The 12,015-nt window shown below is 58.4% G+C and overlaps 3 protein-coding genes and 1 pseudogene across 4 annotated transcripts; all 4 read right to left on the bottom strand.

The window, feature by feature from the left end:
• Positions 1 to 1,509: 1,509 nt before the first annotated feature.
• On the bottom strand, positions 1,510 to 2,664 carry LOC308555353 (hemoglobin subunit alpha). The gene is made up of 3 exons (XM_081133550.1): positions 2,288 to 2,664; positions 1,840 to 2,044; positions 1,510 to 1,739 (listed from the first exon to the last, which is right to left on the bottom strand). Exons 1-3 carry the CDS (start codon positions 2,380 to 2,382, stop codon positions 1,611 to 1,613), a joined length of 429 nt encoding a protein of 142 aa, XP_080989676.1. The 5' UTR covers positions 2,383 to 2,664; the 3' UTR covers positions 1,510 to 1,610.
• Positions 2,665 to 5,741: 3,077 nt separating this feature from the next.
• On the bottom strand, positions 5,742 to 7,569 carry LOC308555354 (hemoglobin subunit alpha-like). Its single transcript, XM_081133551.1, has 3 exons — positions 6,516 to 7,569; positions 6,068 to 6,272; positions 5,742 to 5,967 (listed from the first exon to the last, which is right to left on the bottom strand). The coding sequence occupies exons 1-3, from the start codon at positions 6,608 to 6,610 to the stop codon at positions 5,839 to 5,841; spliced, it is 429 nt and encodes a 142-aa protein (XP_080989677.1). The 5' UTR covers positions 6,611 to 7,569; the 3' UTR covers positions 5,742 to 5,838.
• A 723-nt stretch (positions 7,570 to 8,292) lies between these two features.
• Positions 8,293 to 9,648, bottom strand: HBM (hemoglobin subunit mu). The gene is made up of 3 exons (XM_081131935.1): positions 8,939 to 9,648; positions 8,580 to 8,784; positions 8,293 to 8,469 (listed from the first exon to the last, which is right to left on the bottom strand). Exons 1-3 carry the CDS (start codon positions 9,028 to 9,030, stop codon positions 8,341 to 8,343), a joined length of 426 nt encoding a protein of 141 aa, XP_080988061.1. The 5' UTR covers positions 9,031 to 9,648; the 3' UTR covers positions 8,293 to 8,340.
• Positions 9,649 to 9,690: 42 nt separating this feature from the next.
• Positions 9,691 to 11,070, bottom strand: LOC308554474 (hemoglobin subunit zeta pseudogene; annotated as a pseudogene). The gene is made up of 3 exons (XR_014000599.1): positions 10,973 to 11,070; positions 10,039 to 10,327; positions 9,691 to 9,916 (listed from the first exon to the last, which is right to left on the bottom strand). The product of XR_014000599.1 is annotated as a hemoglobin subunit zeta pseudogene (transcript).
• Between the last annotated feature and the right edge of the window lie 945 nt (positions 11,071 to 12,015).

Here is a 12,015-nt window from a genome sequence, read left to right as displayed (position 1 = left end):
TGCTTCGCTTATAGCAGATGTTCCTTTCAGGACAGTGAACATTTATTGAGTGCCTAGGATGTATCGTAATAATAGTAGCTAATACCTACGCGGCACTCATTCTGTGCCAGGCACCACTCTTTTTGTTGTGGCAGTGGTGATGGTAAAATTCACATAACACAAAATTTGCCATCTTAGTCATTTTAAAGTGTACAATTTGGTGCCCTTAATTACAGTCACACTGTTGTGCAATCATCACCACTATCCAGTTCCAGAACTTTCTCATCACCCCAAATGGACACAGAAACTCTGTGTCCATTAGCAGTCATTCCATAGCCCTCCTGCTCCCACCCCTGGCAACCACCAGTCTTCACTCTGTCTCTGTGAACTTGCCTGTTCTGGATATTTCAAATAAATAGAATCATGCAGTAGACGGTCTTTTGTGGCTGGCTTCTTTCACTTAGCACATTTTCAAGGTTTACCACCTTGTATTATGTATCAATACTCCATTGCTTTTTATGAAGGAACAACATTCTATTGTACGGATAGACCACCTTTTGTTGGTCTATTTATCAGCTGATGGACATTTGAGTTGCTCCCTCACTTTTTCCAATAATAAGGAAGACTGCCTCTTACTGAGAGCTCAGACAGTCACCAGCCGTGCTAAAAGCATCACAAACTGAGGCAGGGGACCTGCTGTCTCATTTTTCAAGAAATGCTCTTGAACCTGGGGAAGAAAGGACACTGCTCTTAGTTGGGAGCTTGGGGCTGGACAGCAGCCAGTACCAGCCACCTCAAGGCCTCACTCTGAGGCTGCAGCACTAGGGTCCAGCTCTGTGGGAAGCACATCGGAGTACAGAGTCCTTGGCCCTAGCTCTCCTCTCCCCTGCAGCACTAGGGGGAATCAGAGGTGCAAGCCTGCGGTGGATGCCCAGCTGGGCCCCAAAACGGGGCCTCCAGACCTTTGATGGCTCCAGGACGTCAGTACCTACAGAGTGAGCATCCTTGAGTTAGACCCAGGAGAAAAGGAGGCCTCCAGGAAATTGCCTGGCATCTGCAGTTGCACTGCTCAAATCCAATTTCATCTAGACTGTGAGTGTATTTGGGAGGCACTTGATGGAGAGGGGAGCATTCAGTTAGACTCTGAAAGAGCGTGACCCACATGGCTTCCCTATTGTCCAACTCTGGGAGGAGCCATGGGCGAACTCTGAGGTCCTAGGCTGGAGGCCCTCCAACTCTGAATGTAAATGCCACAGAAAACAAACATGGAAAACGAATTGAGCAAACTCCTGTTCAATAGAGAAGCTTGACAACGAAATGCAAGACGGGGAATGTATGCAGCAAAACACCCAGAGTGAGTGGAGGGTTGCCTAGTGGATCCCAGGCAGTGACCAGGGCTGGTTCCACTCCCTCCTCTGCCATTTTATCTCCTTCCCTCTCTTCCTCAGCTATGGAGAGGCCCCTGGTCCAAAACAAGGAGAACCACCCTCCCCCCTGGCACCTTCAGAGGCACAGAGAACAGAGGCCATACAGGTTGCAGCCCACTCAGACTTTATTGAAAGATCAGGAAGTGAGGGTGCCCAGAGCACAAAGGGGCCCCAGCCCAGGGTAGGGATAGGCGCGGCTCCAGCTTAACGGTATTTGGAGGTCAGCACAGTGCTCACGGAGGCCAGGAACTTGTCCAGGGAGGCATGGATGGCAGGGGTGAAATCAGAGGGGTGGTGGCTGGCCAGAGTCACCAGCAGGCAGTGGCTCAGGAGCTGTGAACAGAGGCGGGATTAGGGGGCATTAGGGCGCCACCTTCTGGAACCCACAGGCGTCCTGTGCCCAGAGCTCTGCGGGTCCAGCCCCCGTGCTCACCTTGAAGTTGACAGGGTCCACACGCAGCTTGTAGGCGTGCAGGTCGCTCAGGGCAGACAGAGCAGTAGGCAGGTCGTCCACCTGGGCCACAGCGGTAGCCAGGGCGTCACCCACCTTCTTGCCATGACCCTTGACCTGGGCAGAGCCGTGGGACAGGTCGAAGTGGGGGAAGTAGGTCTTGGTGGTGGGGAAGCTCAGGAACATCCTGCGAGGAGAAGAGGGTGAGAGGAGGGGTTGAAGGCGGGGGTGGGGGCCCAGGGCAGGGTCATGAGCCTTGGATTGCGCTGCAAGCACTGGCTGCCTCTTCGGGCAGGTCCGCGGCCTGGGCCCTGAGATCTTGGGGATGTGGGCGACAGCCAGGGGGGAGCCCCCGAGGCGTGGCTGGCAGGCGGGCGGGTGGGTGTTGAGCCCCCCTCCCGGGTCGAAGCAGGGGAAAGGAGGTCCTCACCGCTCCAGGGCCTCAGCGCCATAATCGCCAGCGTTGCCGCCGACCTTGTCCCAGGCGGCCTTGATGTTGGATTTGTCGGCGGGAGACAGCACCATGGTTGCTTCTTTCTGAGTCTGTGTAAGGACCAGAAGGATGGCGAGCGAGGTGTGTGCGGAACTTTTATGCCCCGCGCGCGAGGGGCACGCCCGCCCGGGCCGCGCTCATTGGCTGGCTCCGGGCCGGGGTTGCGCTGCTCGGCCGGCACGGCAGGGGGCGCCCCGCGCACGGCCCTCGCGGCGAGAGCGGCGGGGCCTTGGCTCCTAGCTGGTGGAGGCGCCCAGCCTCCCGGGGTCAGGACATTTCTCCCTCCCAGGATGCGGCTGCTTCTCTACCGCTGCACCCAGCTCCCCAGGAAGCGGTGCCCTCGCCCCACAGCCGGCGGGGGCCGGACTGTAGAGGCGGGTCGATGCTGGCGCTTCACTGCACGAGCTCATGACACCCTTTAGGGTCCCCGAGCTTCCCTAGCCCCAGGTTGCTCTCACCTGAGGACCCGCCTGGACTTAGGCTTGTTACACGCTGGGCATATTTAACTTTGGCAGAATCAATGAATGAATGGGCTATTGAGTGCGGGAAGGAAGGCCTGCCTAGTCCCGGACAGAGAGAGGTAGATGCCTGTACAAGGAGATCGCTGCTCACATGCCAAGAATTCCTACCTGGAACCCCTCTTGCTCCCTTTCAACCTTGATTCTTCCACCCCCCCAGCCCCCCGTTTCCCCCACAAACAATCATTGAGTGTCACTGACCACCAGTGGGGGAGAAACAAATACTGAGAAACATGATTCACATGGCCGGGGTGGGAAGCAGGGGCTGAAGTGTCTTCTCCCAGGGAGTGGCCCTGAAGCCCCATCCTGGGCCTCTCCTCTTCAGGATCCCTGTGTGACTGTGTGAATGGCTGTCTCCCTCTGACTGACCAAATGGTCCTGGTTCACAATGACAGCACCGCCACTCCCATCCCCCAAATTGTGCCCAACCCAAGACTCCCTAGGTAAATAGTGGTTGAATTGATAAATAAAGCAGCTGCTTAACAAGAGCTGAGCTTTCAGCCTAGTTAGAGACACAGACTGTCATCAAATCATCACACAAGCACATCTAGTCTCCAACCTCATTAAAGGCCCTTGAGGAAGCATGAAGGGAGCGGATGAGGCATTCAAGAATATTAGGGTTAGTCTGAGGATCATGGTGGGCTTCCCTGAGGAGGTGAGACTGGAGGATGAGTAAGTATTAGGTGGACTAGGATGGAGGAGGAGCCCCCCACTTGGCTTGTAGGGGCCTGGGGGGGGGAGAGGGCTTCTGTGGCTGCAGAATGGGGGGGGGGCTGTGGGTGTGAAGAAGCTGGCCAGACCCTGCAGGATGGGGAAAGGGAAGGACTTCTGGAGAAGGGGCAGGAATTCCAGCTGGTGCAGTCCCCTTACTGGTGACAAGTGATGGTCCCTTGGTCTAGTTGGTGGGAGGGAATTACTGATGAGGTTAAACATCAGAACTGGGTGAAGAGAAAAGGGAGTGAGAAATTGTTGCTATGCCCTTTCTCGGGAGCCTGGAGGAAGAGTTAGCTTTGGCAGTAGGTTGATTGGGCTTCCCTTAGCCCACCCCTCTGCCCCCATCCCTCCCCTAGGACCTTCACTCAAGACTTGCCCTGGGTACCCAGGAGGAATTGATGGATAAGCTGACCTGGATAGAAGAAAGCAGCTCAGACAAGCCTCAGCAACGCTCCCTCGGGCTCTGCCCTCTGTTCCTGCTCTTCTCATTTTGGTCCTCCTGGACCCTTCCCCCACTTCATTCCCCTTCCCTTCCTACTACTATTCGTGCTTTTCCTGATTCTGTCCACTGCCTCAGGCCCAACCCTGGCTCTGGCTCTGAAGAACAAAAAGGACAAGGCCCTGGGGGCTTAGAAGTTCCCATTTCATTCCTCGGCCCTGGGACAACCCCCCTTCTGCATCTTGCTCCAGTCTGCCTGCCCCCTGAGTCCTTTGAAGGCAAGGCTGAAGGAACACACCTCAGCCAATGGTTTAGGCTTTTCATAAGGGAAGAGCTCCCGCATATAAATAAGAAAAAGACAAGTGGTTTAAGAGAAAAATTGACAAAGGAAATTAACAAAAATGTAGCAATAACCAATACATTGCTGAAAATGAGACAGTTGGGTAAACTGGCCAGAAGAGATGCACAGAAGGCAAGGTTGAGTGAAAAGAGCATTTGTCTGCAGGTTGCAGACAAATATCTATGTTAGGATGATGTTTTTGACAAAAAAGTGTAGTTGTGTCCCCTCAGCACAGAATAGGAGCCAGTGGGCTTAGTCCCAAACTCTTGACTTGGACTTCTGCTGCAGCAGCGGGGCACAGGGCAGAGGGACACTCACTCCTTTGATAACACAAAAAGGGTGTGTGTGAAAACATAAGTGGATTTTAACTTATCTCTTAATTGCTTTTCCCCTTTTAAATAAAAATGAGTTGGACTGTGAGGCTCAGGGAAAGTGCATGGTGGCGGGGGAAGCAAACTCGTCAGCTGTTCAGAGTCCAATGTTTCACCAAAAAGTGGTGAACAAGGGGTTTGCCACCCTCCCCAAGCTTTTATCCAGCATTACCATGTTGCCCTGGAGATCAAGGCTGGGCTGGGGCTCCGATGGTTTCCCTTAGGTGGCTGCAGAGCCACATCGGGTGTGGAGTTCAGGGCTTCAGCATCTGGGACAGGGGACTGTCTAATTACAGTATTGCTCACAGCTCCCTAGATCTGCTGGGAGATCCCAGGAGCCTCTGGCTACAGAATAGGGATCGTGGGAGGGGGTGCAATGTGCTGGGGGACACAGGGCTGGGGAACACAATGAGCTATTAATGTGCCTCATGAAGTGCAGAACAAGAGAGTAAAGTGCTAGGCTAACGTGCTCCCCAAAGTGCACCCTGACTTCTGCAGGCAGCTCATGCCCCTCTATGCTTCCCAGACTGTCCTGCCACCTGACTGCAGAGGGATTTTGTGACCCAGGAAGGGTGTTTGGGACTTTGATTTCCATTCCAACCCACCTTTTCTCTGGCAGGGAAGAGGTGGGAATCTCATGGAGATTGTCTAGCACATACCTGCCTTTGCACCAGGAGCGGCATATTTGGGGGGTTCGACTATTTTGCTTTGTTTTATTTTTATCTATATTGTTTGTTTAATATTGATCAGTCAGAGAGACTTCGAAGTAGGTGGCAGTTCTTAATACTCCCCACTTGTGCCCCAGAGACGAACCCTTGGAAGTCTCACACCTCCTAGGACTAAAGTGTGGCTCAGGGCATTCCTAGAAGCGCCAACCTTAGATCCCTTCCCTTCTGCTCCTTCCCCTTCCCTCTCTTCCTCAGCTATGGAGAGGCCCCTGGTCCAAAACAAGGAGAACCACCCTCCCCCCTGGCACCTTCAGAGGCACAGAGAACAGAGGCCATACAGGTTGCAGCCCACTCAGACTTTATTGAAAGATCAGGAAGTGAGGGTGCCCAGAGCACAAAGGGGCCCCAGCCCAGGGTAGGGATAGGTGCGGCTCCAGCTTAACGGTATTTGGAGGTCAGCACGGTGCTCACAGAGGCCAGGAACTTGTCCAGGGAGGCATGGATGGCAGGGGAGAACTCAGAGGGGTGGTGGCTGGCCAGAGTCACCAGCAGGCAGTGGCTCAGGAGCTGTGAACAGAGGCGGGATTAGGGGGCATTAGGGCGCCACCTTCTGGAACCCACGGGCGTCCTGTGCCCAGAGCTCTGCGGGTCCAGCCCCCGTGCTCACCTTGAAGTTGACAGGGTCCACACGCAGCTTGTAGGCGTGCAGGTCGCTCAGGTCAGACAGGGCATTAGGCAGGTTGTCCACAAAGGTCACAGCCTTAGTCAGGGCGTCACCCACCTTCTTGCCGTGACCCTTGACCTGGGCAGAGCCGTGGGACAGGTCGAAGTGGGGGAAGTAGGTCTTGGTGGTGGGGAAGCTCAGGAACATCCTGCGAGGAGAAGAGGGTGAGAGGAGGGGTTGAAGGCGGGGGTGGGGGCCCAGGGCAGGGTCATGAGCCTTGGATTGCGCTGCAAGCACTGGCTGCCTCTTCGGGCAGGTCCGCGGCCTGGGCCCTGAGATCTTGGGGATGTGGGCGACAGCCAGGGGGGAGCCCCCGAGGCGTGGCTGGCAGGCGGGCGGGTGGGTGTTGAGCCCCCCTCCCGGGTCGAAGCAGGGGAAAGGAGGTCCTCACCGCTCCAGGGCCTCAGCGCCATACTCGGCAGCGTTGCCGCCGACCTTGTCCCAGACGGTCTTGATGTTGGATTTGTCGGCGGGAGACAGCACCATGGTTGCTTCTTTCTGAGTCTGTGTAAGGACCAGAAGGGTGGTGGGCGGGGCGTGGGAGCAGCTTTTAGGTCCGGCGCGCGAGGGGCACGCCCGCCCGGGCCGCGCTCATTGGCTAACGCGGTGCCGGGGTGGGGCCGAGGGCACCGTCGGAGGGAGGGGCGCGGGGGCTTCCGAAGCCGCGCGCACTCCCTGGGTCTCCTGCAGCCCGAGTTCCAGTTCTCCAGGGCTCCCTCTATTGTCGCTCCGGAGGCTCCGGGGTTCCCACGCAGGTTCCTGAGCCACCCAAACCCACCGTGCACCCACGAGGGGCCGAGGCCGGGGAAAGCGTCGCGGTGTCTATTTGCTTGCGGTGGAGGGGAGCCCAATTTTGGGGAAGTGAAACATGCTGCTTTCGCACCAGACTTTGCCCAGTGCCAAGAGCTGTCAGTGGTTCATGGAAACAACGGGGAGGAAGGATAATACGGGGTGAATCGTCCACGCCCTCCTACTCCCCTCGGCGTGCAGGCCTCCGGTCCGCGCGGGGGAACTCGGTTGAGCGCTGTCAGGGCTCGCGCCCAGCATCCCTCTCAGACCTGGGTGCCCTCCTCTCTGCCGGGCTCTGTCCCCCCCCTCCCCCCCAGCACAGACCGGGGCCAGCCAGCTCGGAAGCCGTGCTCATTCACAGTCTGCAGAGCACCAGGGTCGGCTCCCGGCTTCCGTCCCCTTGTCCCCAAAGGTTATGCGTGGAGCGCTAAAGTTTCAGCCCCAAGCAGCAGAGTGGAGATATTGGGGTGAGGGGAGTGGGGGGTGGCCTTGGCCCGAAAACCCGTAGAGACTGAGACACAGCGCCTGGGGCTGGCGTTGGGGTGGAGGTTAGGCGGCCATGGTCCTGCCAGACACCCACCCTGTATTATGATATTAAAAATTATTGCAAAGTCAAGCAAGGTCGGGGCGTCATCGTCGTTCGCCCCCCCTCTCCCGTCAGTGTGTTAGGGTCAGATTACACAGCTTGTTGGTGTGAACCGGTTGGAAACCTGCTCCGTGTGCCAGATTGTGGCCATCTAGGAGTTCCTCTGCACCCCCATTCCCAGCCCAGGAGATTCAGAAAAAGGGGTTAACTTGGCGCAGGGCAAGTGTTGCTGCAGACTGAGCGTGGTGGTGGTGGTGGTGGTGGTGGGGAAAGTGGGAGGAAGCGGGAAAGGAACAGAGAGGAGGGTCCAAGGAGCCCTGGACCCCGAACTCTGTTTGCCTCAGGCCAGGAACTTGGCGCCTGTGCCTGGGCGCCCACGTCCTTCTGCAAAGGAGGCCGAGATTCACGATCGCAGCTCCGGGTGCGAGGCGGGGATGGAGGGAGGATGAATGACCGAGGGAATGCGATGTGCTTTGCGAACCAACCGTGATGGTTCCCCGGTGCGGATGCGCGCTGAAACCTCAGACGAGCCCCCCACCCATTCGAGCCCCCACTCTGCCCCACCACAGCTCCCCACACCCCCAGTCTCAAGAGGGCAACTGTTTTGTTCCACCCTTCGAGTATCCTGTCCAGGCTCGGGAACTGTCCTCATTCCAAATCTGGAGAGCTCCCAGTGTCGCTCCGGGGCCCCGTTCCCTTGTTAGCAAAGTTTTGGGGTTGCTCCCTAAGATTCCAGGAGCCTCTATGCTCAGCAACAGTAACGTCGGCCAAGACCCAAAGACTACGCATGCGCAGGGTCTCCGCGTTTCAGGTCGGTTTATTGACATGCGGGGCGCGGGGCTCAGCGGTACTTCTCCGTCAGCACTATGGCCACGCCCGTCAGGAACTTATCCCAGGCCGCCTGCATCTCCACCGTGAACTCGTCCTGTAGGTGGGAGGCCAGCACCACCTGGAAGCACTGGATCAGCAGCTGCGGGAGAAGGGGAGGGTGAGAGGGCGCCTGCCCCCTCCAGTTCCTTCCGGAACCCCCCCATCGCTCGGCTTCGCGCGCGAACCGCCCGGCGGCCCCCGCTGCCTCACTGGGAAGTTGGCGGGGTCCACGCGTAGCACGTGCGCGTGCAGGTCGGCGAGCGGGTTCAGGGCGGCGCGCAGGTTGTCCACGTGCTGCACGGCCACGCCCACCGCCTCCAGCATGCGCTGCCCGTGGCTCAGCAGGTGCACCTCGTCCGGGCAGGCGCCCATGTGCTGGAAGTAGAGCTTGGTGCTGGGGTACACGGTGAAGAGCCTGCGGGAACAGGTCGGGGGGAGAGCCTGCAATTCCTGCACCGCCCAGACCCCTGGCAACCCCCGTCTCTCCTGCGCCCGCCCCCCCGCCCATCTTAGGCCTAATACCTCTGTCTCCACCCCCCAGCGATGCTGGAGACTTCCCCCCTACCCACCTTAGCAGCAGCTCCGCCCCGAAGGGCGCCTCGTGTCCCGCGATCAGGTCCCAGACCTGCTCGATGTGGGCGCGCTCCTGGGCGTTGAGCATGGTGGTGGAGGCGTGGCGAGCTCTGGGAGCCCCCGGCAGCCGCTGGCGCCTCCTTATAGCAGCACCCGCCCTCCTCCGCCCCGGTGTGCCCCGCCCGCTTTTAGATGCCAGAGCGCGGCGGGAACGCGGGGACCCTCGGCCTGCACCCGGGAATCGTCGCCAGCCCAGATCCCCACGGCCTCGGGGGTCCCCGGGTTACTGGCACTCACGTCGCTGAGCATGACTCCCCTGCGGGCAAAGTTACTGCTTCGCGCGCCAGGAGGGAGCCTTGGAGGGACCAGGAAAAAGCGCGAGGCAGGGAACCCCCTTTTCGCCGGGGGGCCAGGAGGGGAACGGCATCAGGGGTCCCCTCAGCGCGGGAGCTATGACATCAGGTTTTGAAGAAAAGTCCCCTGAGTAGTCCCCACACGCAACCAACACGCTGAGTGAAGCGACAGTCTTTGGGTGATTTGTAAAGATGGTTGAGGCGCAGACGCACCCAAAGAAAACAGCGTGGGCGCGCTGGGGCTGCTGTGCTCGCTCCAGGCTGCTCTCCTGGGCTCCGCAGGCGCAAGGACCGCCCCAAAGCGCCCGGGGAGTGGCCTTCAGGCAGCGAGTGACGCCACCCTCACTTTGTTTCCTCCTGCCCCCGGTACTGAGGACGCGGGAGCCCAGCTCACTCTGTCATCCGTTTATGGGGTGTCCTGGGAGGAACAGTGGGAGGGTTCAGAGGTCGAAGAGAGGTCCCAGCCTGGCCCCCGGCGCCCCTCGGCTGCGCTCAGCGGTACTTCTCAGTCAGGACGCTGGACACGACGGACAGGAACTTGTCCCAGGCGGCGTGGGCGTCGGCCGTGAAGTCCGCGGGGAAGTGCGAGGCCAGCGTGACCAGCAGGCAGTGGGACAGGAGCTGGGGGCGGGAGCGGGCTGGGTGCGCTCGGCTGGGGGAACCGAGCCTCTGTGGCCCAGACCCTCCCCCTCGCACGCCGGCCCCGCCTCCGTCCCGCCCCGGCCGGGACCCCCCGCGCCCACCTTGAAGTTGACCGGGTCCACGCGCAGAACGTAGGCGTGCAGCTCGCTCAGCTTGGCCAGCGCGCCCGCGACGTGGTCAATGCTCTTGACCGCGTCGCCCACGGCCGCCACCACCTTGGAGCCGTGCGCGCGCAGGTGCGCGGAGCCGGGGTGCAGGTCGAAGTGTGGGAAGTAGGTCTTGGTCTGGGGGTGGCTGGTGAAGAGCCTTCGGATGGGGGGCGAGGCGTGAGCTCCGGAGGAGGGCAGCCTGTCCACCTCCCCGCTGCTCCGAGCTGGAAGACTCTGAGTTCACCCCTGCCACAGGCCTTGCAAGCTGGGCAGGTCCCACTTCTCTCCCAGCCTGAAATCTCCCACCCAAGCTCCACCCTCCTTAGCTAGGGGCCCACACACCCCTCGCACTACCCAACTTGCCTATTCCAGACCACAGCAACTCCTGGCTTGTCTCCTTGCTTCCAACTGGGTCTGCACAGCCAGCTCTTCAACTCCCACTGCCTTGGCATCCAGTCCCTTTCACCTCCTCTGGCCAGGGGGGGCCTCCTTCCACCCCTCACTAGGCTTCCCATTTCACCTTCTGCCAAAAATAATGCTCTCTCCAGCAGCATCCCAGGCAGGCTCTTCAGAGGAACCTCTTTTGACCACGGTTTCCACAGGGTCAGAGACCCCAGTATTAGCGCTGGTAGCAACCTGACTGCCTTAGGAGGCACTTCAGGCCTTGGAAGGAACTCCATGCTCCTCCATGTGCCTGTCCCTGCTCAGGCCTCAGTGAGCCCAGGGTCAGTCAGACGTCTGAATTCATCTTCCCCAACTCACTGACCCCTCCCCAGAGAATCCCTGAACTCCGTGACCCCTCCTCACTGTCCCCTGTCCTCACAGTCCCCTGTCCTCATTCACCCCACATTGTCACCTACCTGGCCCCAGCCTGTCTGGCTCTCACCTCTCCAGGGCCTCAGTGCCCATTGCATCTGCCTGTGTGAAGATCTTGTTCCACATGGACATGCTGACCGTCGTCTCGCCCTTGGTCAGAGACATCATGGTGCCGGAGCTGGAGCTGAGTGAGGCCCTGGACTGGCCTCCATGGAGCTCAGCCCTCAGGGTCCCCTTATATACATGGAGTCTGGCTGGGGGCCAGGCTGTGATCATTTGGTCAGGAGAGGGGAGGGGTCTGCGGGTGGGGTCTCATCAGATTCAGTGACAATGAGCAGTCAGAGATTTAAGGGACAGGTGGGGTGAGGGCCTATCACTCCAGCCTCTCTCCTTGGGCCACAGCCAGAGCCCAGGGTCCAGGAGATAGGCGCCCAGGCTTGGACTAAGGGTCCATGTGTCAGCTGGCCCAGAGACTGGCCTTTGTAGTAATTGTCCCTTACCTCCCTGTCCTTGTGATGGAAGAAGGCCCTCCCAGAGCATTCTCTGTTCCTTAAGCTTCTGTAACACCACCTATGAGCACCAGTTTACAAATAAGTAGACTGAGGCCCACAGAGGGAAACAGATCAGGTGTCACAGGGTGTGAGTGATAGTTTTGGCTTCGGACCCTCTCCCACCTCTGCTGTTTAACCCCATCCTCACCTGGGTGAGGTTCTGTCTGTGGCTCTACAGCCAAGTATCCCAGCAACTTGGCTGGGGTGGACTCTCCAAGTTGGGCACCCAGACTGGGAGGAAGCTGGATTCTTCGTGCAAAGCCTGGGGTGACAGGAGCCTACAATTCTATCAGTCACATTTCCACCCCAGCCTGTACAAGAACCCTCCTGCTCTATTTATATCTCCTTCCCCCCTCAGTCTATTCCCTTCCCCCTCTGCCCCCCATAAGGCAGTCATGCTAATGTGCTTAATACATTCCTTTTAGTTAGTACGTGTTCTTGCAAAGGGTGCATTTTCATGCGTGTATTTTTAAGTTAAAAAAAGACTAGCTTGATTAAAATTGTTTATTACAATAAACATTTCTTCATAGACATATTTTTTGAAACACAGGATTTTTTTAAT

This window comes from Miniopterus schreibersii (genome assembly GCF_964146895.1).
Source record: "Miniopterus schreibersii genome assembly, chromosome: 3".
NCBI classification, from domain to species: domain Eukaryota; kingdom Metazoa; phylum Chordata; class Mammalia; order Chiroptera; family Miniopteridae; genus Miniopterus; species Miniopterus schreibersii.
Note: the sequence above shows the minus strand (reverse complement) of the source record. Positions and strands in the feature narration are given on the sequence as shown.